This window comes from Aegilops tauschii, chromosome 3, assembly GCF_002575655.3.
Source record: "Aegilops tauschii subsp. strangulata cultivar AL8/78 chromosome 3, Aet v6.0, whole genome shotgun sequence".
NCBI lineage: Eukaryota > Viridiplantae > Streptophyta > Magnoliopsida > Poales > Poaceae > Aegilops > Aegilops tauschii.
The window spans coordinates 357,749,926-357,775,825 of record NC_053037.3 but is presented as its reverse complement, the minus strand read 5'-3'; the positions used below and the strand labels follow the sequence as shown (position 1 = coordinate 357,775,825).

Sequence of the window (25,900 nt, the reverse complement as noted above, 5' to 3'; positions counted from 1 at the left end):
TGTGGCGATAAATGATCCTCTTCTACTAGTCTAGATTAACACACCATAATAAATCTTCAAGTGTAAGTCTAGCACACAGGGAACTAGCTGAACAAATAATAAAGAATTAGAATTGAAGGCACAAACAAGCCAACCACAATGCCATTATTCTATACCAGCAGAACTCATTTTCTGTAACAATTTACAACACACGTACAGCTTCACTAATTACAGCAAAACTTTGTATTATACTAAGCTTATACAGGGACTTTTCCCTTGTCCCCTTGGTATACAAGCCCAACATAATTGAAAAGAAAACATGGCATGAAAAACTGGACACAAATTTACAATCAACGAACCAATCAATCGAAATCAGATACCTAAGCTCTCCTAGGAACTACTCCTCAATGGCTTGCTATCTGGTATAAAAAGAATCACGCATACTGTACAACCTACAAACAGGAACTCCTGGTTTATCCACAGCTGCCGAAGGATCCACAGTGAGAAAAATAACTATTCCCCTCTTTGCAACAAAAACGCAAAGCCTGGGTTTTCACGGACAAACCGTAGCAAGTCATCATCAGCCATCTCAATGATTGGCATTGTCTTTGTAATATCATCGAGTGAAAAAGGTATACTGCATTTGAGGAATGAAACGGTGAAACCATGAGCCATAAGCATTAGAAGGCTTTAAGCTGAAAGATGCTATTTTTTGTCAAATGTAACAAACCTAGAATCATCATCTAGCAGTATAGAGAAAGTTGTGACAGTATTTGCTTCCTCACGCGCTGCAGCTTTCAAGCTTGATGCGAACTATAAATAGAGAAACAGAAATCACGTATCATTTAACGGTTCATTTGTAAATGAGAAACAAATCAATATTGTAGTAAAGACCAAATTGTGTATTTTTTAAGTGGAAGTGGATGAGGGTTGCCACATAAGGACATCCTAGGAAGTCATGATATTACTCTCGCCCCAAGTGCACTCAAGTTCAGAGTCACATGATTAACTTCAGAGTTCTGATTAGATTTGGGGCTTAAGTGATGGTATGATCGCAACCGACCAAATAGTGTATGAGGGTACATCATCTCACCTCTGCTGAAATAGTGTTTGAACCATTGACGTCATCCAAGTACATACCAACTATGCGCTCTAGCTGCTGTATGCTGAGGGCCTGAAAGAATTCATACAAATATTAGAAGTACAACTTATAGGGGTAAGGACTGGCAGTGGAAGAATCTTCCTTTCTTATTAAGAAAACAATGTCAGTCAAATCAAATACTTACTTGGCACACATCAGCACGTATCTCTCTTAGTGTTCTCATTGGCTTAAGAGAAATCACCTGGCAAAAGTGAAAAATAGGAATAAAATGTATTTGTGAATAAAACACTATTGGGGAACTAATATTCAGTAAGTTAAAAAGAACGCGCACCAAGAAATCAACAGCCTGTCTGATATGCTTCAATGCCTCCCAGGCCGAACCTGCAAACTGCATCAAATACAACAGATAAGCCAATAGCTTTGGAAAATCCATTTGTAAACAGGGAAGTGAATACCTCTCGAGTAGCATTATCAGACCAGTGTTTTAGCTCAGCTAGTCCAGCTTTGACATATTCCCCGTTGCTAAATGAACAGCACTCACGCCGCAAAAGGAGCCTGTTTCCAAGGGGAAGATCTTAAGAGAAGCTTATACATATGTGAATACATGAGGCTAGGACAAAGTGTTAACCTGTTAAATAGCTGAACATCAATCAGTGAAAATATCTGTACGAACAATTTATGCACCAAAATTGATGGGACCTGCAAATTCAACCAGATAAGACAAAATGCATTCAGACAATTTTATGAACGGATACCATGGGTCCATGATCATTTTACACCTACATGGTTCGCCTTTAATACATCCAAATAGTTGGCGAGGACTTTCACGATGTTTAACCAATGTGCTAATTGGTTCTGTTGTCCCAAGCCATTTGTATTGCTTTTTGCCAGATTTGAGTGAGAAGTTCGTGGATCCTGAAGAGATTCAACATTTAACCATCTTTAAATAGAAAAGGATGAAGCTTCTTTAACTCTCTTCCAAAAAATGAGAGCATGTAACAGCACCTGGATGCACAATTCAAGTAAAGGGTTTAGTTCCTTCTTCACGCTGTCACTTATCATACCGTAAACCTTCTCAATTAGATCCACAAGCTGCTGTTTAAAGAGCAAAGCTGGATATTTTGCTTCAACTTGGGGTAATCCGGTAGCTCCAACAACTGATTGCCCGCCGAGATAAGCAAGCCCAGCATTTGAAGTTTGACTTGTATGAAATGTCCTCTCAGACGAAAATCTTCGCCTTTGCGGGGTTGAGAGTGCGGTCCTAGTAGTTTTGAATGATCGTTGAAGGAGAACTGTTAATGCAGATAAGTTGGACAACCAATATGCCAATGTTCTCACATCATGTTCAGCCTTCAAGAGAGGGAAAGCCGACATCAGGACAAGTAGCCAAACTCTACACCAATTGCATGAAGTGTAGTTTTACAAGCAATTTGAAAAGTTGTTACTGTAGTTAATTTCCATATTTTCATGTTTTATCAATTATTCAAGGCACTCTGAGAGAACATGGATCCTAATCTTGCCAATTATTATTTTATGTACATGTTAGATGTTGCACAACAGAAAATTGGATAAATGAGATTAATTCCAATTCTGCTGCAATAGGGCATTCAATAAATGACATTCTCTCCCAGTTTGTTGCAACAAGCAGAAGTTGTACTCCATGTCATCGATGCTGCATTTAAATGAAGAAAGATGCTATTCAAATCCAAAGAAGTGTTAGGAACCTCTATTGCAGAGTTTATAGCATGCAGAATTCTGTCAAATACACCAGTCTTCATGGCTTCAAATGATCTCCAGTGAAGAAGACACTGGTATATAAGAAGAGTGGCAACAGGCTTGCTCCCAGAAAATCCGAGATATTGTGGAATGCAAGTAAGTAACCACTGCTGGTCATCTTGGGGCTGCTGGGGCTGCGGAGAGTTCCAAAAAGCAACAAATGATCATCTCAAAAGTAGGTTGACAGTTCAACTGAACACGAAGAACCAGCATCAAATTTGTAGAATACCTGATGTTTCTGATTAAGCACTCTTTGCAGTTTTTCTCCGTGTTCAAAGTCTTTTTGATTACTCGAGTTGGGAGCATTGCCCTATATTATTGTTTAGACATTCAATTAAATGCAATTTTGTAGAAATTATATGCAGATACATAGTTGCTATAACTCACTATTGGGGGTGTTGCTTCTGGCATGCCAGCTGATGGCCTCATCTCAGCCTGCCTTAGTTCACCGTTCAAAACATGCCCATTCTCTGGGCTTCTCTGCAAAATATACTAACAATATCAGTTTGAGGATCGAATAATCATCATATATGTGTCAGGCCCACTAAAGGTACATTACATGAATCCTTGTGATCTTTGAACGTGAGGGTGGAGATTTGGCAGTAGAAGGTGGAGTAGCAGCTGCTTGCTGACGGAGAACATGATTATCAGCCTCTAAGTTGGCTGCTTTTCCTTCAATTCTGTTTATGGAAAGATCGCAAAGAATTGTTTCATTGAGGTACAAAATAGGAAGCAGAACCTGACCACTATTCTTGAAAAAATGAAACAGAAAAAAAATGCATATGCACCTTTGTAGGGACTCCTGAAGGTGAGTTATAACTTTGCCTGACTCCTCAATTTTTTTAACCAAATCATTATTCCTGTTAAGGAGGTCTTCATTTCTCTTCAATAAATCCTCGTTTCTTTCCTGAGCTTCAGTAAGAGCTCTCTTGGCAACATCACTGTCTTGTTTTTCCATCACAAACGAAGACAATCTTGATATTGCATCTACTTGAATCCTGGTTTCAGGAAAAGAAGTAGACTTGTAAAGGATAACACCAATGATTTTTTATGAACATACAATACTAGTAATCATGTAATGATGTTATTCTAGTTCGAAACTCAGTGGCAGCGCACTGCACACAGAATAAATATACTAACTTTTGCACTGTGTCTTGAAGTAAGTGGATCCGGTACTCATTATCACTAATTTTTCTGAGTAATTCCTCATTTCTTTCTTGAGCTTCAGTAAGAGATTTTCTGATTGAGTCATTTTCTTGCCGTGCAGCTTCTAACGAAACATCTTTTGCTGCTATATCTTCCTCAAGCCTGTTTTATTGGTAAGCATAAAACTATGTCATAAATGAGAACTGGAAATATTTAACAGTATACCAAATCAAATTTCGGACATCGTAAGATTGAGGTGGCTGAAAGAGTGTATAGATATGTGGGTGGCTAAGTGTAGAATAATAAAATCATACAAGAAGCATTAGTGAAGACACGTACTTAATTATGGTATTCTGAAGATGTTCAATTTTTTCATTAGTGTCTTCAATTTTCATTAGTAACTCTCCATTTTTCTCTCCAGCTTCAGCAAGTTCTTTCTTCATTGCATCCTTCTCTTGTCTCTCAGATAGTAACAAAGCATCCTTTGTTGTTGAACTTTCTCCAAGCCTAATTATGTTGAAGAAATGAATATCAAACATTAACATCTCATAACAAAAACAGAAAAATAAGTATGTACTAAACATACAGCTATACATTGAAGGCTAAGAAGATGAAGTACCTTTCTATGCTATCTTGAAGAAGATCAATTTTCCTGTCAACATCCACAAATTTCTTTAGTAACTCTTCACTTCTTTCTTGGCTCTCAATTTGCGACTTCGTTGTTGCATCATTTTGTTCTCTTTCTCTCAACAACAAATTCTCCTTTGTAGCTGTATTTTCTTCAAGCCTGTGTTTGCACATAAAAAAAAGGTTGATATACCTAGTATTTTTAGAGGGAGGACATGGGCATTATGATAAAAAGTAGTGCCCTAAGGAACTATCATGTACCTCTGTATAGTAAATTGAAGCTGAAGAATATTTTTATCATCATCGTGAATTTTCTTGAGCAATTCTTCATTTCTTTCCTGAGCTTCAACTAGAGTTTTCCGAGTTGCCTCATGTGCTTGCTTTTCTGTTAGCAGCAAGACATCTTTGGCAGTGCCATCTTCTTCAAGCCTATCAATGTGAAGAGAGAAAACAATTTGACAAAGAGAAGTTGGTGCATGATTGCAACTCTAATCAAAAAAAGATAGGATGGTACAACCAGCACATGTAGTGACCCACCCCACCCCCGCCACCAAAACACGCGTGAACACACACCGCAACATTGAAAGAAGTACAGAATCTGACCTTTCTATTGTAGTCTGAAGGCTGTCAGATTTTCTATGTGCCTCTTCAATATTCTTTATTAATTCAGCAATTTTCAACTGTTCTTCTGCAAGCAGTTTTGAGGTTGAAGCATTTTGTTCTCTTTCAGTTAGCAACAAAGTCTCCTTTGTGCTGACATTTTCTTCAAGCCTATGTGTGTAATGATGGAACACATCGTTGTGTTATGCAATCAAAGATAAATATAATGTTAGTGCTCTGGGGTCAGAAGAGAAGCCTGATTTAATCCTATACAAGAAATGGCAGACCTCTTTATCATATCATCACGCTCTGCTAGACTTGCATGGTTATCTTGCGCTTCATTTAGTAATTCATCGATCCTTAGGCGAGCATCAGATAGTTCGCTCCTTAATTTGCTGTTTTCATGTCTTTCTATTGCCAATTGAGAATCCATGACCGATGTACTTTCTTCAAGTCTACGTCCAAAGAAGAGAAAAATTACACTAAGAACTACCTAATATAACGCGAGAGATAGTCATGTACAGTGATAGGAGACAATTCTAGAAGTGGTCAAGTAGAATTGACAAACCAACAAATGTTGGTTTCAATCTTACATATACTTAAAAGCAAAGAGATTAAACCTTTTCACCGAAACTTCAAGCAGACCGATTTTGTTATCCGAGTCCTCTATTTTGCTCGTTAACTGTTGATTTGTCTCCTGAGCTTCAAATAGCTCAGTTATGGTGTCATCGTAACTTTGCTTTGTTTTAAGAAGCAAAGACTCTCTTGTCATTGCATCTTTTTCAAGTCTATATTTATTGAAATGAAGGAAATAAGTGTTAGTTCACAATACTGAAACCATAGGAGTCAGATACCAGTTAGTGCAGATCATCAAACTTAGCTGCTACTTATGCTAACCTACCAATAAAGTTGGAAAAAGAAAAACAGACCTTTCCACATTCTCTAGAAGATGACCAATGTTTTTATCAGCTTCTTCAACTTTCCTAAGCAACTCCTGATTTACTTCTTGAGCTTCTGAGAACACTTTCTTGGTTTGATCGTGTGCGTGCTTTTCTTCTAAATAAAGAGCATCTGTTGTTGTTGCACCCTCTTCTAACCTATGTTCAGGTTTAAATTATAACAGGTGCGATCCATAAAATCGATGAGGGAGAATCTATCCTATCAAAGCAGATGCCAAATTACTTAGAATCTACTACATTGTGCCTCAAGCTGCAAATAACCCCCACATATTGCCTTTAAGAAACACATCCTACAGGACATGCAGCACAACTTAAATGAAAGATCATGATGCCCTTGGCTTTCTTTTTTTCTAAGTTCAGTTTATCTCTCAACCAGCTCCCAGAACAAGTGAACCATGGCATGTACTTTATGTTTACTCTAATGTTGGAAAGAACTATCACTATTTCCTTCCATCCCTAGAGCTGTGGGCAGTAATGGGATGATAGCCAGCAAAAAGCATCTATAAAATTTAGGTACAATCTCCCAGAAGACTAATTATCACACTCACAGGAAGGAAGTTTATGAGAAGAGATAAGCACTAGTGAAATTGTAAGTGGATGGTTGTGAAATACTCAAGTGAAATAGAATACTGCCAGAGTACCGCTTTAAAAGCCTATGCAGACGTTTGCATATGGAGGTAAATGCATGGATGATATGCAAGTGATTTTCCAGTAGTAAAGTTTACACAAAGAAGTTCGCTTCATGAAAAAACAAACCTTTTCATAGTTTTTTGAAGTAGATCAATATTTATATTAGCAGAAGAAATTTCCTCCAGCAAACCATCAATCCTCGCTTCTGCCTCTGCTAGTGCTTTAGATTTCGCATCTTTCTCCTGATGCTCTGTTAGTAAAACTGCCTCTCTTGCAGACGCACTTTGTTCAAGTCTACGTTCATGGATATAAAACAGTAAGAAACAGGTTCACTCAGAGGTTTCATGGATGCTTGCTTTGGAGTAAACAGACCTTTGTATACTATCTTGAAGCTGATGCATACTGTTGTTAGCACACTCAAGTTCTTTAACTAGTTCCTCGATTCGATCCAGAGCTTCAGTTAGTGTCTTTTTGGTCACCTCTTTTTCTTGCTTTTCAGCTACCAATAAAGCATCTCTTGCGGTAGATTCTTCATCAAGTCTAGGTGTATGAAAAAAAAACACTGAACTCTCCTATATTGAAAGGCTAATAGAGCTCAGAGTAAGACGAGAATTGGTAATGCAAGCCAGAATCAGACGAGCTTAAAACAACTCTTGACAGAAAGAAACTAACCTGCACACCTTATCGTCAGGCACTCATAAATTCTTATTTTCCTTGGTCAATCATCATTTTAGTGCTAGCCAGCTAGTTCATTTAACAGCTTCTTGGTTTTTCTACCTTCCAGTTGCAAAAAACTCTTTGATACTGGATGCTACTATTAAGTTCTATGCGCCAACCAGTAGAAACAAAAGTACGAACTGATGGGGAAGATTGGGCAATCCACATATACTTCAACACGCCCTCGCACGTGTGGCTCGAGAAGGCCATACATGAAGAGAAAGAGGGCAAGCATTTTTATTTTATTTTTATTGTGAAAGCCAAGATTCGAATCCAAGATCTCTTTTTCATGCACCAACCAGTAGAACCAAAAGTCCAAACTGATGGAGAAGGTTGGGCAATCCACATATACTTCAACAGCTACGAGGTGCTCTTCCATGGCACCGTCGAGTATGATTCCTGGAAGCAAAACTGGAAGATGCAGGCACCTGGCAAGGTCAAGTTCTCCATCATAGCCGCTGTCCAAGCCAAGCATCTTACTTTTTGGACCATGCTGCTGGCAACACCTCATAGCCGACCAAGAGGGCATGGTTATATGGAGTTGGTCCCTGGACTTGGAAGTACTTGGTGAAATCTGTGTAAGGGCTTTCTTCGTCAGTCACGCCATTTTCCCATGCCACAAAATCCTGTGAAGGCTCATGCACCCCTGAGGTGTCGCCTCTTCCTCTGGCTCGCTTTGCAACACCGGTGCTGGAAACTGACGGGCTTGAGCGCCATGGCCTCCCTAGCCGCAGAAACTGCTCCTTGTGTTCCCAGGAACCAGAGTCGGCGCAGCACCTCTTCATTCAATGTCCATGGCCCAGCCATCTATGGGATCTTATCCTCTGTTGAGCAGGACATGTCATTGCCATCCCCTCTGTGACAAACTCCCTGGAAGAATGGCGGCCGACCATGCAGAAGAGCACCCCCTAAGCACAAAAGGAAGGATTTTGACTTAATGGTCCCCTAATGTTTGACCCATTTGGTGTGACCGTAACAAGGTCCATTGACCATAACAAGGTATTTCAAGGGGAGAGCAAGGACATTATGATAGTAAAGAACGACATCAGGGACGAAGCAGAGTGGTGGCAAGAGGCTTTTAATTAATGGTTGCGCAAACTGGAGTGGGTGTTGGTTGTCTTGTGTTGTGTGTGCTGCTTGATCTTTGGTCGTGTTTTGATCTTTGATCACCGCACTAGCTGCCCAACTCTCATAACTATTTTCTTCTCCTAGTAATGAAAAAATGTGCAAAAAATTGTCCGCATATTATTTAAAAAACAGAGTAATGCACACATTTTCCGCAGAGAGACTTCGGCAGGGTCAATGCTAAATTCTCAATCAAGGCAGGGGCTAAGACGTCGCAGCTGCTTCTGCCTATCGACCTTGCTTTTATTTTTATGGTTCGTCAATTGGCTGTAGCCTGTTCTCAGATTTGTACACAACCTTTTTTTTTCTATGATGCAAACGAGGTGCAATGTTTATTGCAGTTTCTCGACGAAAAAAAAACTTGGCTACTTGCATGATGCCCTTGTGCGTCAGGATTCAGGTCATGCTTTGAGTGAATACTAGTTAGTGAGGATGACCCCTTCATGCCTTCATTCATGAGGATGCACTTTTTGATAACCGGCGGTTAAAGAGAGCAGTTTGTTGGTATTTATCCTGTCAATATCATATATGATGAAGAAAGCGCTTCTCTGATTGTACAAACCATCTTTTTCCAATAGGAATGGCCCACTTTCACCACTTTTTTTAATGATATATCTAAGACCACAGCTTATACTTGATCAAGTGTACAGATAGATTGAGAAAGCAAGAACTGGACTCCTGCTCGAAACATTGGTGCTGTTGCTCAAATATATGTTAGCAGTTAAGCATGAACAACGACAAGTTCTTACCGATATGCTAGGTCCATCACACTTGGTACTTTGTATAATTGTCTAGTCGAGCATGTAACATGTACAGTATCTTAGACATGTCAGGAACTTCCAACTTCTTTAGATATTCTTCATTTGTTTCTCCTTTCTTTTACACCATGTTTACATAAATTCTTTATGTATTGCATGTTTTTCCTGACACTAGTCAGCAAAATATTGTTATTTTCATTCTAGAAAAAATGTTGTCAAACTCTGAAGAAGGATTCAGTCTAGTTAAAACAAAAGACTGACTCTTACTGATAGGAGGAAATAGTGCACATCGGTTATCCCTGCCAATGCATGCTAACCAGATGTGTTGTCTCGCAGAAGAATGGGAATGTTTTGAGATGATACCACACTGAGTAATAAATTTAAGGTAAGAAAGGAACCTCTGTAAAGAATCTTGAAGCAGACTGTTTCTCTTATCAGCACCTTCAAGGTTCCTCTGTAGCTCTACAATTTCTACCTGGGCATCTGCTAGTTGTTTCATGATCACATCATTTTGCTGCCTTTCATCTTTCAAGGAAACCTCCACTGCCGCTACATTTTCCTCGAGTCTAAATCAACATGGAACAAATAATCAGCTGTGACAATGGTGTGATGATAGACACAGTTCTCCAACAAGATCACAAGAGTGCAAAGTTAGTAGCTCAGATTTGGATGCTAGAAAACGAATCAGAAATGAAATGCCCTCAGGTTTAGAAATAAGGCGGTAAATATCAAGCAACACACCTTTGGGTGGTGTCTTGATAATGAACAATATTTTTTCCAGCATCTTCAAGTTTCTTCAGTAATTCCTCATTTTTACCCTGAACTTCATTGAGTAATTTCTTAGTTGCTTCATTTTCTTGTCTTTCTGTAGTTGATAGAGCATCATTCTCGGTTAATCTTTCTTCAAGCCTATATACATGGAAAGAAGAAATGCCTATTATTTGAATATCCCGGTCAAAAACTATTATTTGAATATGTTGACAAATTCATAATATTATGATTGATAAGGATTCCTATGTAGAGTAGGTTGTAAAGGGGAACCAAAGAACCTTTGTACAGTAGTCTCAAGCAGAGTAGACTTTTCATCAGCGTCCCCAACTTCTCTCAGAAGTTCCTCAATTTTACCTTGTGCTTCAGCTAGTTCTACCACACTTGCCTCATGTTGTTGCTTCTCAATTGTCAGTGAAGACTGCAGATCTGCCATGCTATATTCGAATCTGCATTCCACAACAGGGTGCAAGCTATCAGATCACACCGTATAGAAGGATGAAAACATGTTCAGTAACTGCCCATGCACCCACCAAAAGAATGGTTTAAGAATAACTATGAACTCATAGGTACAAACTAAAGAGTATCAATGTGATGATGGCTGATTACGCGATAGAATCACTGCTCAAAGGTACATTTGGGACAAACCTTTCAACATTTTCCTGGAGCAGAGTGATTTGTTTCTCAGCCTCTTCAATTTTGATCGCAAAAGCTTGATCTCGTAGGTGAGATTCAGCTAGTGCGGCACTAGCTTCTTCCTTTTGCTGCTTCTCTGTTAGCAAAAGGGCCTCTCCTTCTCTTACAGTCTCTTCTAGTCTGTGTTCATACAGAAAACAAAATGCGGCATTTTCAGAGTAATCCCTTGAAAATTAGGGGACTAGATTCCATCCAGCAAAGTTAGGGCCCATTTGTAGTCTAAAAAAAGTCAGGCGCCCGTTCCATTAACTACTGGAAGGGTGGGGGCAAGAGAAATAATGTATTTTTCAGTTTACATAAATATACATCAAACTGCAAAAAGGCAACCGAGTTCTCAAAATGTAATTTACAGAATGCCCCTGCAGACTGCAATTGCAGACACTTTCTGGATATGTTATGGTTGAGACAAAACCCAGAAACTATGCTGCTCCAGGAACTGGAGCACCATGTGCCGTGAACTTATATCAACACTTAAATGTGGCACCATGTGGCGGCAGTTTTCGAGTGATGGGAGATACACTGGATCAAGGATCAAAGATCGGAGAATTTGATGTTCTTTAACAAAAAAAGAACACCTTTCGCAAAAACAAAAAAAAAAAAAAAAAAAACACAGGTTTACCCTATACAGCATAAGAAACACAGAATGTATACCATCTTATGTGTGCACAAGCATGTCTCTGTTTCTTGCAAGCATTAGTGTGTACAGTTATGCATGAGGCTCTTCTAAGTAGTTTTCGAGTACAGCTTCCCTTAAACAACAATTAGTAGAGGCCATGTCGAAGAATAATGATGAGGGACGCATGCCTCTAATAAAATTTAGTCAATGTTGGTATCAATACACATTTTCTGGTAGCAATACCGATTTTGGAGTTGGTATCTCCCTGGAAGTGACTGGTGGATGTACATTAGTACATAGTATGAAACCTTACAGAATAGCCACTATGCTTAGAAATTTAGATGCAAGTTCAAGAAACTCCATAAGATCTTTAGGTATGACTCACTAGACTATGACCTTTTTTACAGGCCGTGTTTTAATAATATTTCAACCAGCTCTGTGTAGAAGAAAACCTTCTGTGCAATCAACAAGATATAGTATTGAGAAACTCAGGCAATTAAAAACAACAGCAAACCTCTTCACGATATCATTAAGCTGCTTGATCATTTCATCTGCATCCTGGACTTTCCTATTCAGTTCTTCATTTCTTTCCTGGGAATTCGCGTGTGCTTTCTTTGTTACATCATTTTCCTCTCGCTCTGCTACTAGTAGCACCTGAAACAGTAGCATGTGTCTATTATCACAATATTTCGCACTACGCACAAGAATGTTAATTATTTGGATCTTTTTAACTAGAGCAGATACTGTAATATATATTGATAAATGCAAGTCACTATATGAAGCTATAACACCACCCCCTTGCTCCAGTCCTTTGAACTGCAGTTCAACTGTACTTCCATAGTTAAGGTTGAAGAGCATACCTTCAGGCCCTCAATTTCAGAAGTCAATGAACTGATCTTTTCTCTTTCTTGAGCTAGAGCTTCTTCAACAGCTTTTTTAGCTGATTCGTTTTCCTTCATTGCGGCAGCTTCTTCCACTCGCTGTTCCATGTCATGAAGAGCAGACTGCAGTTTAGAAATTTCTGTTGCTTTGGACTTCTCCAGATCAGTCTGCAAATTGTATACACAAGTACAACAATTAGTTGGTATTTCAATACATCAATAAAACTGCAGATTTACCATATACTCAGTAATTTCAGTATGACCAATATTCAGCAATTATTCAAGACCAAGTATTAACCCTTAGTTTCTTTTCCAAGCTCAAGCGGCTCATTAGCTCTTCCACACGTTCCTCCAGTTTCTCCTTTGCCACCTTTAGAGCTTGAGTATCTCTTGCAGCCTAGAAAGTTTGTTCCCAAATAAGCTTTACAAAAAAGCAACAACCAAAAAAACTACCAGAAAAAGCACACCACAACAGGTGATATCAAGTACCATTTTGAGCTGCCGCAGTTCCCTTCTGGCAACCCTTCCTCTCCAAGCACATTGGTAGGTCAATGCTGCTCTCTTTAACTTTATATAACTTAAGTTATCTCTGTGGCGACGCCAACGGGACTGCAGTGTTGTAGTGATGGTCCAAATACAAGTGAACAAGAAACCCATAAAAATGGCAGGAGCCAAAATTCATCTGAAGCAGAATAAGGAAAGGAGCACTGCACCTACCTGGATATGGATAGAAGCTTTGTCCTGATTTCTAGAATTGAATTCATTGCGAGCTGCCATGGTCCTTAACCCTGTCTGCAATGTAATGGCTGACAGGCATAGCTGAGAATAAGTTCTCCGTGCAAAATAACGGCGTATATTTTTCTGTATTTTCAGCACTGCTGCTTGTTGTCTCAAGAATCCATGCAGTTTACAAGCCAATCTTGCTGCAATAAGCAAAGGAAGTCTTAACATATGCATATGGCTCCATCAATACTATGAACATAATGTCCAATTCAGATGTCATATGGAAATGAATTTACCTCTGACAAAGGATTGCAAACAAACAGATGCATTGCGCAGTATTAGGAACTGCTCACGAGCAACATGAGTACGTAACTGACTCTGAACACCTCTTGCTGCAGTATTTCGCACCTCTGTTCTTCTAGCATCCAATTCAGCCATTTGGCCAGCTCTAAGGAATACCTTAGTTCTTCCTATCTGTTGATCAGAAAATATGCTGCAAATGTTAAAGGACTGAGTGAACAAACTCTTGCATAAAAATATTTCCCAGATACTAAACAAAATCAGTCCAAAAGAATAAGCACATTATTAACCAGTTGCAAGCAAGGAGTTAGTTCAGAATCTCCATTGTATGCTGCAGAATACTTGTGAAACTATCTAAAAGGTAAAAGGAATCTAAAACAAATGCAACATAGAACTCAAACATGCCTGGTAATGAGCCAATTTCTAAACCTTAACTCATACTCCCTCCGTAAACTAATATAAGAGTGTTTAGATCACTATTTTAGTGATCTAAACGCTCTTACATTAGTTTACAGAGGGAGTACTAGCCTAATAATTTACACAAATAAATAGCGGTCCCCAACCAAAATATATTTAGCTCAGTTATAACCCAACCTATAATTCAGCTCAGCCATGTCAGATCTAGCCCTGACTAAGTGATTAGCCCACACAATTTCAAGTGAACTCAGCACCTTACTTTGTATGCATTTCTGACAGTTTTTTTTTCCTGAGCGGAAAATTGAAATTAAATTAATATATAAGAGTTGTATATATGTATACAGATGTGAAGAAAGAAGGAAAAGGTCTCTCTCGAAGAGAAAGGAAGAAGGAAAAGGTCTCTCTTGAAGAGAAAGGACCAAGTGCCAAGACTAGGGGTTTAAATTGTCAAAGATTTTAGCATTTCATTGCTTCCAAATGGCCCAAGCAGCGACGGTACTGAAGGCCTCCATGAAGAAAGGCTTGCCAAAGTCCGCCCTGGTCATGGTGATCCTGTTCTCCATTCTAAGATCGCTATCATGGTGCAGGTTGATTGATGTCCAACACTCCTTGCTGAAAGAGCAGTTCCAGAGAAGGTGATCTCTGGTCTCGAGCTGGTCATCATTACAGAGAATGCAGTTGACTCCATTATTGACCTGGAAATTTCGATTTGCAGCATGTCTTTAGTGTTGAAGCGGTCATTTAGCAGAAGCCAAACAAACGCCTTAAGCATGGAGGAGCATTTAGAGTTCCAGATCCAGTTTGAGAAAATAGGGACCAGAATATGATTGAAGGATAGCTTATAAATTTTTGAGGCAGAGAAGGAAGCCCCCCCCCCCCCCCCCCCCTGCACACACACACACACACCTGTAGCTCCAAAAGTTAACACCAATGTTATTTATGTGGAACTGAAGGATCATCTGCCTGGATTCATGAAGTTCATCAAAAGCTTGTGGGGACAGAGGCAGATGGAGGAGATAGAGAGGATCCGGCACACATGTTCAAAGCATCACCAACTGAGGCTAGGCTATTAATAGCAAAGTGCAATCTGGGAGATTTATTTCTCATACGATCAATTGGGTTTTTGAGGGGAACACAGTCTCTGATTTTTGGCCTAGAGAGGACAAGGGGGAGCCCGAGATAGGTGAAACAGAAAGAGGCGGCCTTGCAGCCAAATAAACTGGCTAAGTGACTTGTTTTGTTCTCAGGAACATTGATGGAGAGGAGGCAGAATTTGTGATAGTTAACATGGAGCCCTGTAGATTGGGCAAAGGTTTTGAGGAGGCGCTCAAGGCAAAGCAATTGACGAGGGAAGGCTTGAATGATCATGGTAGACCAAACTTGACATGGGAAGAGTCCGTGAAGAGAGATCTGAAGGACTGGAATATCACCCAAGAACTAGCCATGGACAGGGGTGCGTGGAAGTTAGCTATCCACGTGACAAAACCATGACTTGGTTTCAAGATCTTATGGGTTTCAACTCTAGCCTACCCCAATTTGTTTGGGACTGAAAGGCTTTGCTGTTGTTGTTTGGTAGGCCTGAATGATCATGAGGGTATCGTTGGCATATGAACAATTGGGAAGTCCCCATCATTAGTTGAGGTAGGAAGCTAGAGGAGATTGCGCCGATGGACTCTTGATGGATTGAAGAAGATCAGCGGCCAGGCCGAAGAGGAGAGGCGACATGAGATCTCCTTGTCTAAGCCCTCTGCGGCAGTAGAATTTTTTCCCAGGAACTCCGTTAAGGAGCACAGCTGACGATGTACTGGAGCGAAGAATAGAGTTGATCCAGGCAATCCAACAAGCATCGAAACCATTGTGCCTGAGCATTGACAGAATAGTGCAATGTTCTGATAGTTTATGCTGTACTTATACGGGAAACCAATTTGTTGAACCACTAATCGGAAAAAAATTGTTGAACCTAAAGTACAAAGTTGTTGCTTGGTTTAGAACATAAAAAACCTGCTCACCTGATAGCCCTCCAGTCCGATTTTGTCCAAAACCTTTTGGCAAGTCGTCTTTTCATCATTTCTACCAGAAAAGAAAACATGTAATTGTTAAGAAGACAGGCTAGAGATAAAGAAAGATAAAAAAGAAAATGTAATCCATGATTGAACAGACTCACTTCTCTTTTAGAATTTCAGGAGCAAGAATGCGAAAACGATGTAAAAAATCATGAAACAGTTTTCTTGTAGGATATCCAGCGCAGCTGATTCTAATTGCTTCTAGAACACCCTAAGATGGTGAAAAAATATTATCAGGGGACACAATGGCACTGAATTTCTCAAATTTTGAAAAAAAAGAAAGGGGAGAAGCATGAAATATCTTATTACCGAGCATCTAAGTTGCTGTAGAACGTTGGTGTTCTCAAAAATAGCAGGCTTAAGAACACTATTTGGTTTTACACATCTAATGTAGTGAGGTTCTGTAGAGCTTAAAGTCTCCATGAGTTCATGAAGTTGCATCTGAAAATTACATTGAAAAATTAGATACACAATGTCATCACAAGAAAACTTCGACAAAGCAAATGAGAAGTAAATATCACCACAGGTCCCTATTATTTACTACACATTTCAACTGAATGCCTATTCTTCTAATTTGTAAAGTGGGGCCCTTAAGTTCACTTGTGGGTTCAACTAGGCCCTCCCGGTTAAAAATCCTTCTGTTATGAATTTGCAGGCATGGAGGGCCACGTTAGCAATGTACTGTTGGTGTGGTACACCAACCCCAGTCTAGTACCATGTGGCAGCAAGGTTCTCCCGTACTGTTTTTCCTAAAAATACCTAGCAACAAGATCAAGGAGGCACCAAGTCAACAATTAAATGACAAATGATCATGCATACCCCTATTAAGAGATACTATGACCATTAATCTCTTTGAAAGCATTTTCTTAGGTATAGAAAGTGGAAATTTTGAAATAAATTTTTTTTTCGAGAAAACGCAAAAGACTTTGCGTTTCTTTTCATTGAAAAGGGTAGGGAGTCAGTTACAGTCGTCCTAGGACGAATAATCGAGGATCAGTTACAAAGCTCAGTGCATGTCCCATGAAGGGGGCAGGACTACTCTAAGGCCTGCTGCTCCGGCCTTAGCCCAGGAGCCGGCTTCCTCCTTGATCCGGTCGACAAGCGTGTCGAGGGAGGGCGTCGCGTTGTCGAAGATGCAGCTGTTCCTATGTTTCCAGACGGGCCATGGTACTAGAAGCGCTACGGATTGCAGGGCCATGCGTTGTGCTTGCGGCGTGTCGTCCTTGGCGTGCCGCCACCAGTCCATGAGGGTGGGCTCCTGGTTGGGGATCGGCGCTGGTATGCGTAGCCAGGCCAGGGTCTCGTGCCATGCCTGCCTAGAGAAGGGGCAGTCAAGCATGAGGTGCCGGATCGTTTCCGGCGCCTGATCGCACAGGAGGCAGCGCGGATGATGCTGCAGACCGTGGCGGGCCAGACGGTCGGCAGTCCAGCAGCAATCCAGGTTAGCAAGCCAATGGAAAAACTTGACCCGAGGGGGAGCCCAAGCCTTCCAGATCAGCTTCCAGGACTAGGAGTGCGATGATCCTTGGAAGGTAGCCAAGTAGCACGACTGCGCCGAATAGATGCCGCTCGTGGTCCACTTCCAAATCAGTTGGTCAGGGGCATCACTGAGCGTGGCCTGCTGCGCGAGCTGACAAAGCTGCAAATGCTGGCCAATCTCGTGGAGGCCGAGAACACCCTGGATGTCTCGGGCCCAAGCGTTGCCGTTGAGGCCTTCGGCCACCGTTCTAGCCTTGCGCCGGCGTTTGGGGATGCAGTTGTAGAGCAGGGGCATGAGCTCGCCAACTGAGCGCCCGTTGAGCCATCGATCCTCCCAGAACAGGGCTTTCATGCCGTTCCCAATGGTCATGTAAGTGGAGGCAAAGAACAGTGTACGCTCGTTGCTGGAGAATTGGAGATCCAGCCCCTGCCAGGCGCGTCCTTCGTCTGTTCGCGAGAGCCAGAGCCACCGCAGTCTGAGCGCGAGCCCGGTGCGTTCGAGATCGCGAACCCCAAGACCACCAAGCGCGAGGGGGCGATTTTGAAATAAATTCACAATAGGTTTTTTTTTTTGCACGGAGACCCCTGGACCCGTATTGCACAACAAATGATGATAGATGATATTACACAAGCCTTTAACTATAGCAGAATGTGACCTTGAAGCGAGTAGCAATTGAGGATGACTTTGATGATTTTGTGTTCTCTTCTGGTGCTGGTGGGAATAAAACTGATACAAAAGAGCACCTGGAAGCATTAAGTAATTCCTGGTGTTCTGCTACCACATAATCTTTGTTTTTGTCCAGGAAATGATCAGATTGATATATCACCTGCAGATGAATTAAAAAAATGGATGTACTTGAATAAATGCGTGAATAAAGGAAGTGCTATGATGTAAAAAGAAACTTACATCTCCAGCATAATGTTGGATTGTAAATGCAGTACGAGAAAGTTTCGGTTTAGCAAATCTTTTGTGATTCTTGAACTTTTCATACAGCTTCTGAGATAATGTCTCGTGTGTCGACTTTGGAAACATGCTGGAGGATATATAGGACACGGAAAAGAAAGAATCTTGTCAGAAACATGTGAACAAAATCATTTGGTGCAAAAATGCATGTCCTTGGCTAAGACAAGAAAAATGAATTAGCAAGTGTTTCTTGGATGTTGACATGACGCGTTCAGTCTGGCAAACTATGAAGAATAATCTGGGCATGCATATCCTCAGCCAAAACAAGAAAAATGAATGAACAACCATTGCTTGGATGTTAGGATCAGGTAATCAATCCGGCAGACTATGGAGAATAATTTGGGCAAGCATGTCATAAATTTGCTACCAAAACAATTAATCAGAACTTTCGGTTCTCTACAACAGGCAGGCATAAGGCAGCAAGCAACACACACTGATGTATAAAAGGACAGACCCAGTGCATAGAAGCTCCCACACAAGGTGGGGTCTGGGGAGGGATTATAGGAACCTAGTCTTACCCCTGCGAAGTGCAATGCAGAGAGGCTGGTTCGAACCCAGGACCTCTTGGCACAAGTGGGGAGGACTTCACCACTGCACCAGGCCTGCCCTCTTAGCAACACACACTGACATATATGTTTATTTATTTATTTGAACACGCACATCCTAGTAAAACTGCAACATGTAGTGCCAACAAATGAGGCATTAAAACTTACCAAGCTTCATCAAGAAGTGCAATAATGCCACCTGGTTTCTGGACACAAAAAGGTGGTAATTAAATGTGCGAACATAAAAAAGTAAGCAGATATTGCTAAGAATGTACAACAAATACACAAATATATTGATAATTTCCATCATCTATATAGGACAATGTAGCTGATATTGTACTGCATCAAACACTGAACGGGGCTGAGCGCAAGATCACATAGACTAATGTGTTATCCGTGAGCTTAATTTGTTGTGTTTCAGCTCTACTGATCAAAGGAAGCTAAGATCAGCATGACACTCCTTTACAAATCACAGAAACTTGAGGTTTGCCATATAAATATAGAAATTTGCACAATATTTATAACTATGAACTAAATACAAATAGTGTTAGGTACAAGAGGGGGGAGAAATAAAAGGAAATTACAAAAGCGAGTCAATGCATGTAACAGCGACCAACCCGTACCTTCTCAATCAAATCAAGAACATCTTGGTTGTCAACAAACTCTATGTAACTCCAGTTAATCTGCTCCCTTGTGTACTCCTCCTGCTCCATTTTGAATACATTCTGCCGAAACAAACACCGCTGGTTGCTTGGCACAGGAAAGAGGAGAAGAAAATTCTAACAAAGATGAGTTTTGCATATACCTGGTTAAAATGTTGCTGGAGTTTTTCGTTCGTGAAGTTGATGCATAATTGTTCAAAACTGAAGAGTAGTTGCAGACCAAAGGAATATTTAGCAACCCCATATAAGTCATAAGGTACTCCTTACTATGCATTAGCTTCAAATTTCTTTTTCTGGAACAACTTAGTGCTTACTCACCTATTAGTCTTAAAACTTTCAAAGCCATATATATCAAGTACCCCAATCAATTTGTCTGAGCTTGGATCTTGCCCGATTGATGCATTTATTCTATTTACAAGCCTGCAATAGTACAATTGTATATAGTTAGAAAAGATAGGCACATAATTATAGTACATAATATGTGGTCAAGTTTTTTTACCAGTCAAATAGTCGAGAGTATATTTGTTTTGCAAAGCCATCCCTGCTAACAGTAGCAGAATTAGGACCAACTGTAGTAGTAATAACTCCTTCTGGCGTATTTATTTCCCTCTTTATCAAGGCATTCTCCAATTTTTCACAGTCACACCTGCAAGGAGCATTCCAATGTATCATAGATTACAAATATTAATTATGAAAGATAGTAATAAAATTATAGAGAATTGGTGAACCAAAACCAACAGCCTACATCAAGAGCTCTCCTGCTGTATTGAGATGGAATCTTGATTTGGCATCCTTTATTACAGATGAATCTGCCTCTGTCCCTTTCGCAAAACTAATATTACCAAGATGAAGCACAGCAGCAACAACCCGGAATATAGCTTCCTGTAAAGAAACATCCCGTTGAAAAACAAATGTGATATCCACAGCTGACGAGCAAATCCTTGCTGATAAGGGCTGAGTTTAAACCTGTTCTTCCTCAGTGATGCCAACCATATCCATAGCATTTCTTGTCGCAAGATACTCTTCAGCATCATTGATTCCATCAACTCTGATGCAAGATGACTGGTTAAGGTAGTGAAATGAAGATGGGTCCCCCAGCTTATATTTTTTAATATCCTGGACCAAATTAGACATAAAAAGGTATAACAGCTTGAAAAGTATAAGTAGCAAACTGACACCAGTAACATTTTTTTTTACCTCTGACGGTGCTGAACAAAGGAAATAAAAGCAATGGTAGTTTCTCTCTGGACTACTAGTTTGGCAGACCCGAGATCTCTCGAGCAAGTAAGTTCTAATAGCAGCACCAGATATCTTCCCGCTCTTGTCGAATTGGAGCTCCACAAACTTGCCAAATCGACTTCACCATGTCGAGAAAAAGTTAAGAGGTATGTAAGTCACATAGAGCAACAATCAGAACATAAACCGATAAATAGTGTACTCCCCCCGTTCACTACTATAAAATGTTCTAGCTTTTTTTTCTGAATCGGATGTATATAGACGTGTTTTAGTGTGTTTGCTCACTCATTTCAATCCGTATGTAGTCCATATTGAAATATCCAAAACATCTTATAATAGTGAACGAAGGGAGTATATGATACTGTGTAGGCCCATCTAGATGAGATGAATGTTGAGAATGAAACAAAAAGAAGAACTATTTGGCTTTGACCTCCCATACAGAGTCTGATTGTTTATTTTATATTCAATACTCAAATAATTAATAATCTGGAGGGACCCATAACCAGTTATATCACACAGATTAGGAGGAATTTTATATTTCACCAGAGTTGTGGTAAGGTATACTGTGCCACGAATCGAAAAGAGAGGTCTTGCTCATTTTCTCTGTTTTCTTTACCAATAAAAGACGACTAGAAGCCACATGCTCTTTTGTCAGTTATGACAATAACTGTGATGGTTACCAAAAAAAAAACTGTGATGGGCTTTCTGAGTGAAACCAAGCAGGAACCACAGATCTTTCAAACTTCCATATCTTGGTCTCAGAATCAATATCACAATGTTTTGATTATGGGAGAGCCCTAATGAAAATATCACATTGCCATACTTTTTGGTTGAAACACAACTATCCTTCAATATTCACAATGCAATCTTGAATGGGTGGATCTGGAAAAGTAGAGGCATGCTATGCTGCTTACAAAAAATTATTAGTGAATGAAGTTCAGCGGGTCCTATGCAATGCTAATGTGGTGGTGGAGTGAATGTATGTATCTTTTCTTTGTGTCCCAGTTTAGTCTGAGCTAACGGGTACTTAATTTGGATAAGTTCGGATGCATCTATTAGAATATTTTATATGGTTAACTTACCAAAATCAAAGCTGGAGATAAAAATAGTTTATTCAAAGGTGTACACTCCAAATCCCCCCACCCCCTCTTAAGACAAAAAACACATTTAGAATGACACGTGTAGAGTTGCCCAACAACTAGCTGAAGCTTTGACTAGGTGGATTAGCATAGCAAGGAAAAAAGGGAATGGTTCATCTTATAATTTGTAATTTGTCCTACCATACTACATTCTAATTTTGTTTGCAGCTTTTAACCATGAGTAACAATAACATGCTTGGTTTTGGTTGCCTTCAATACTATGTTGGATTGGGCTGTTTAGCACTTTGAGCTGTGCCTTGGGTCCTCTGGAACCTTGTAAATTTCTATTTATCAATATATTTCAGTAGGGTCTTCCCTGCTGTTGTAACAAAAGGTTTCATTTCCTTCAAAAAGCTTCCATAAGTTTGTCCGTACTTTTGGTTACCCAGTAAACTCTGCTACTGTATGATACTTTTGGTTATGACTTGTATAACACATACGATACTACTAGTACATACGATACTACTACTGGCTTGGTGTTACTTTGACGACACCAATGAAACACAATAAATATCTTCTGATTTCCATAGTATGATATCCATACCTTGAATTATTGTTCCGAACAGTTTTCGCATTCCCAAAAGCTTCAAGGACTGGGTTAGACTGTATGCAAAGCATAAGTGATGATAGAATTAATACAGCTGAAATCATTGCATTGAATATCTTTGAACAAACACAGAGCTTGCTGTCAGCGAGAAGCATTACAACTTATGAAATCCAACTTACTTCCAAAACCTGTTGTTCAACCGTCCTTCCTCCTGTTCCAGACCGACCACCCAAAAATGCGAGATATCTCATCAACAATTTTGTAGTCTCAGTCTTTCCAGCACCACTTTCACCACTGACCAAAATGGAATTACTCTTTCCTTCATTCATCATTTGCCTGTTTCCTTATTCAAATGAATGCAAAATGGTTCCATCAATATAGACCTACAGGGGCACAGCTCACTGTAGGAGAGTCATAGCATAATAGTAGTATAAGCATTCACCTGTAAGAGACATCAGCTATTGCAAATACATGAGGATCTAAATCTCCAAGATTTGCACCTTTGTATTTTTCCATAGTCTGGACGTCAACGAGATTAGGCAACCTTTGGAATGGATTTATGGCAATCAGAATGTTCCCCGTATAGGTCTGAAACTCAGGATAATAGCATTAGAAAGAAAAAAACATAAGGCACTTACTATAATGATTATGGACTTAACATCACAAGATATGATCACTCACATATATTATATTTTTTGCATATCTGACAGCCAAATTATCCAGAACACCGGGCTCATGCAAGTATGATAACCTTGTCATGTCATCGACTCCATCAGGTGGTGCTTCTGTGTCTTTAGGATGTATATCTGATACATTTGCAGTAACCTGGTTGCACAAACAACAGTGTAACCATGTAGTTTTCATGACAGAAAACTAACTTTCGTACTAGAAGAATATCACAGTTCTCCTTCATGGTTTGGAAAAAAAACCCGGGGAAAGAACCCCCAAAGTACAACAAATTACACGACTCGAGAGAGTCAACCACTGCATCCCATACAAACTCCTCTGACACTACAAAAACACAGACCCGAAAGGAAGTGACGTTAGTAGATGCGACTTGACCAGAACGTATCTAATCCTTGGTCTGGTTGAAGAAAACATCTATCTGCGTGAAAAACTCTCAAACACACGACCGTTTCTCTGCCTCCAAATAGCTCAAACAACCAGCACACTCTTTCTTAATGAAACATTCAAAGATTGACAGTCAATGACACACAGAGTAAACTGAAGTTCAAAAAGCACTCTTTGTCCGAGGTCCAACTAAGTCCAAAAGTAACAGTCCTAAAAAAAAAAGTCCAAAAGTAACAGATATGCAACAGAAATCATGGACACATACCGTCTTTCCCTTGGTTGTGCAAACATGAGCATTTTGACCATCAATTTTGAAGACCTCCCCATCAATCCAAGTTAAATCTTTGTCTGCCACCCATACATGAGAGCCTATAACAATGTTTAACACGGGAGCCTGCACACATGACAAGTGACAAGTTTAACATGTCAAATAGATCAAAATTGCATGATAATGGATCATACATCTGCATTGAAATTCGGCATTCCAGCCAGTAGATGCCAAACCGATAATGTGTATATATTGATAATATCCCAGGAAAAATGAGCAAAAAAATAATAACACCTATATATTAGATACGAATGACTCATGAAATCAAGATGCGAGATGCGTAAAGCAAACCTAAGAATAAAATGTATGATGAAGAAATATCTATGAGTCTCGATGACTTCTCATGGTGATATTGCATTGTAATAAACCATTTAACAAACTGAAAAATGTTTATAGAAGAAACCTCGAGAATTTAGGTCTGGTTGGTTCCACAGAAATCAGTGCAGTTGACATCTAACTAAACATGTAGAGCAGAGTAATGTACCATCATATGGAAGAGGGTATTGGCATTTAGTTTGATTATATGATTGAGTAAATTTGGGCTTTGTCTACCAGGGCATAAGCATATAAAACTATCCAAAGTCGCACAGAAGAGAAGCATAAACAGCAATACAAGCATGGCAGCCTTTTAATATACAATAAACTAGCATGTTCCCCTGGTTTAACATTATAAATGTGAAGCTAGTTCATGCAATATGTGTCTCTGTCCTGAAACTAGACCCCTTGGTGGACGGCCTTCCACAATTAAGCTAAACCTCTAAAAGGCACTCAACTCCATTTCATTCTCATCATTTAGCAAGCAGGTCCGACCGAGTTGTAGGCAAGCAAAGGATGCTAAATGCTTGGCTAGAGCAGATTTCATGCTAAATGCCTCACTCGTGACACCCGCAGAACAACTACGTCCCGCTACTGTTTGGCTCTCGCACGAAAAAACTAGGATTCAGCTCATTCAGCAGGTGCGCGGATAAGCTCGCCGGATCAACGGAATCCTCCAAAATTCAGCAGAAATGCGGACTACAATCCACTTCCCAGACACAAGCTCGAAAACCACACAAAATTCTCGCCCAAACCCAGCCAAAAAGGGCACAGCGACCGAAGTAGACAAAACCGCACCCCCCGACACATTCAATTGAATCTCAGAAGAGAACAAAAATAAAAACGGCGAGCATGACAAGTAAGAGGCAGACACGCACGCACCATGTATCATCTGGGGCAGTCGAGGCAGCCGTATGGAGAGAATCGGCGCGCGGCAAGAGGTGTTGCGGGCAGGCACGAGCACGATCGGACGGGAGGAGACGCGGCTCGGCGGCGGTGGCGGCGCCGACGGGCGATCTCCTCCCCTCGGCCCGGTCGCCGATCGCCTCGCGATCCGGCTCGGGGCGCGCGGCGTCGGCGGCGGCGACGCGCTTGGGCGGGGGCGGAGGGCGACGCGAGGAGGAGGGGGAGCACAGGCACAGCGCGACAAGGAGAGGGGAGAGGGGGGAGCACAGGCAGGCAGGCAGGGCCAGCCAGGCGCGACTCTCATTAACAGGAAAAAGAAATGGCGAATAATCTGGGTGCGCGGCGCGAGCTCGCCAGCACCAACGTGCCGGATCGGGTCGTCGTCAGCACCACCAGCGCACCACCGCGGCTGCGTGCGGCATTCCTTTCCTTCCCAAAAGGGAGGCGGGCAGGCTAAAGGTGGGGGAAGGTGGCGGCGGGTGGTAGGATTAGGAACGGGGGTGAGGGATTAAAGCCGAGCCGGACAGCGACGGATTCTCCTTCGGAGAAAGGTGGTGGTGGATTTGGAGCCAGGAATGGAGGAATCGGGGTGGATTAGTGCGGGTAAACCCGCGATTCCGATGTGAAAGCGTCGTCACGGGGACGATTTGGCCGCAGGGCGGAGGGGTGACATGTGCGGGGAGGGCCGGGGCAGGGAGGAGGAGGACGGTGGATTGGCGGGACGGGAGGCCGCGGTGGCCCACCTGGCCGACAGTTAGGCAGCGTGTCGTCATTAGGTGGACGGATCCATGGATGGAGAAAAAAAGCTCGATTGCTTTCGGCACC

At 40.9% G+C, this 25,900-nt stretch overlaps 1 protein-coding gene across 13 annotated transcripts; it reads right to left on the bottom strand.

Annotated features, from left to right (window-relative positions):
* Positions 1-112: 112 nt before the first annotated feature.
* On the bottom strand, positions 113-25,666 carry LOC109781132 (myosin-17). Of its 13 annotated transcripts, none has more exons than XM_020339723.4 (53): positions 25,052-25,666; positions 23,792-23,920; positions 23,137-23,280; positions 22,898-23,043; positions 22,635-22,791; positions 22,453-22,511; positions 20,731-20,890; positions 20,500-20,649; positions 20,279-20,415; positions 20,033-20,179; positions 19,852-19,953; positions 19,677-19,734; positions 19,495-19,596; positions 19,040-19,077; positions 18,270-18,396; positions 18,019-18,189; positions 16,193-16,324; positions 15,985-16,094; positions 15,830-15,890; positions 13,400-13,577; positions 13,098-13,303; positions 12,870-12,989; positions 12,679-12,777; positions 12,360-12,548; positions 12,014-12,153; positions 10,836-11,003; positions 10,469-10,636; positions 10,161-10,328; positions 9,818-9,985; positions 7,192-7,359; positions 6,946-7,113; positions 6,160-6,327; positions 5,851-6,018; positions 5,518-5,685; positions 5,234-5,401; positions 4,892-5,059; positions 4,623-4,790; positions 4,343-4,510; positions 3,998-4,165; positions 3,646-3,855; positions 3,417-3,537; positions 3,245-3,337; positions 3,087-3,167; positions 2,806-3,000; positions 2,087-2,431; positions 1,865-1,996; positions 1,710-1,780; positions 1,537-1,636; positions 1,413-1,469; positions 1,266-1,322; positions 1,073-1,153; positions 710-792; positions 113-616 (listed from the first exon to the last, which is right to left on the bottom strand). In XM_020339723.4, exons 1-53 carry the CDS (start codon positions 25,052-25,054, stop codon positions 493-495), a joined length of 7,167 nt encoding a protein of 2,388 aa, XP_020195312.1. In that variant the 5' UTR covers positions 25,055-25,666; the 3' UTR covers positions 113-492. The 13 variants fall into 13 exon arrangements, with proteins under 13 accessions (XP_020195312.1, XP_020195313.1, XP_020195310.1 ...); XM_020339724.4 differs by having other exon boundaries at positions 2,806-2,991; XM_020339721.4 differs by having other exon boundaries at positions 1,266-1,469.
* Positions 25,667-25,900: the final 234 nt, after the last annotated feature.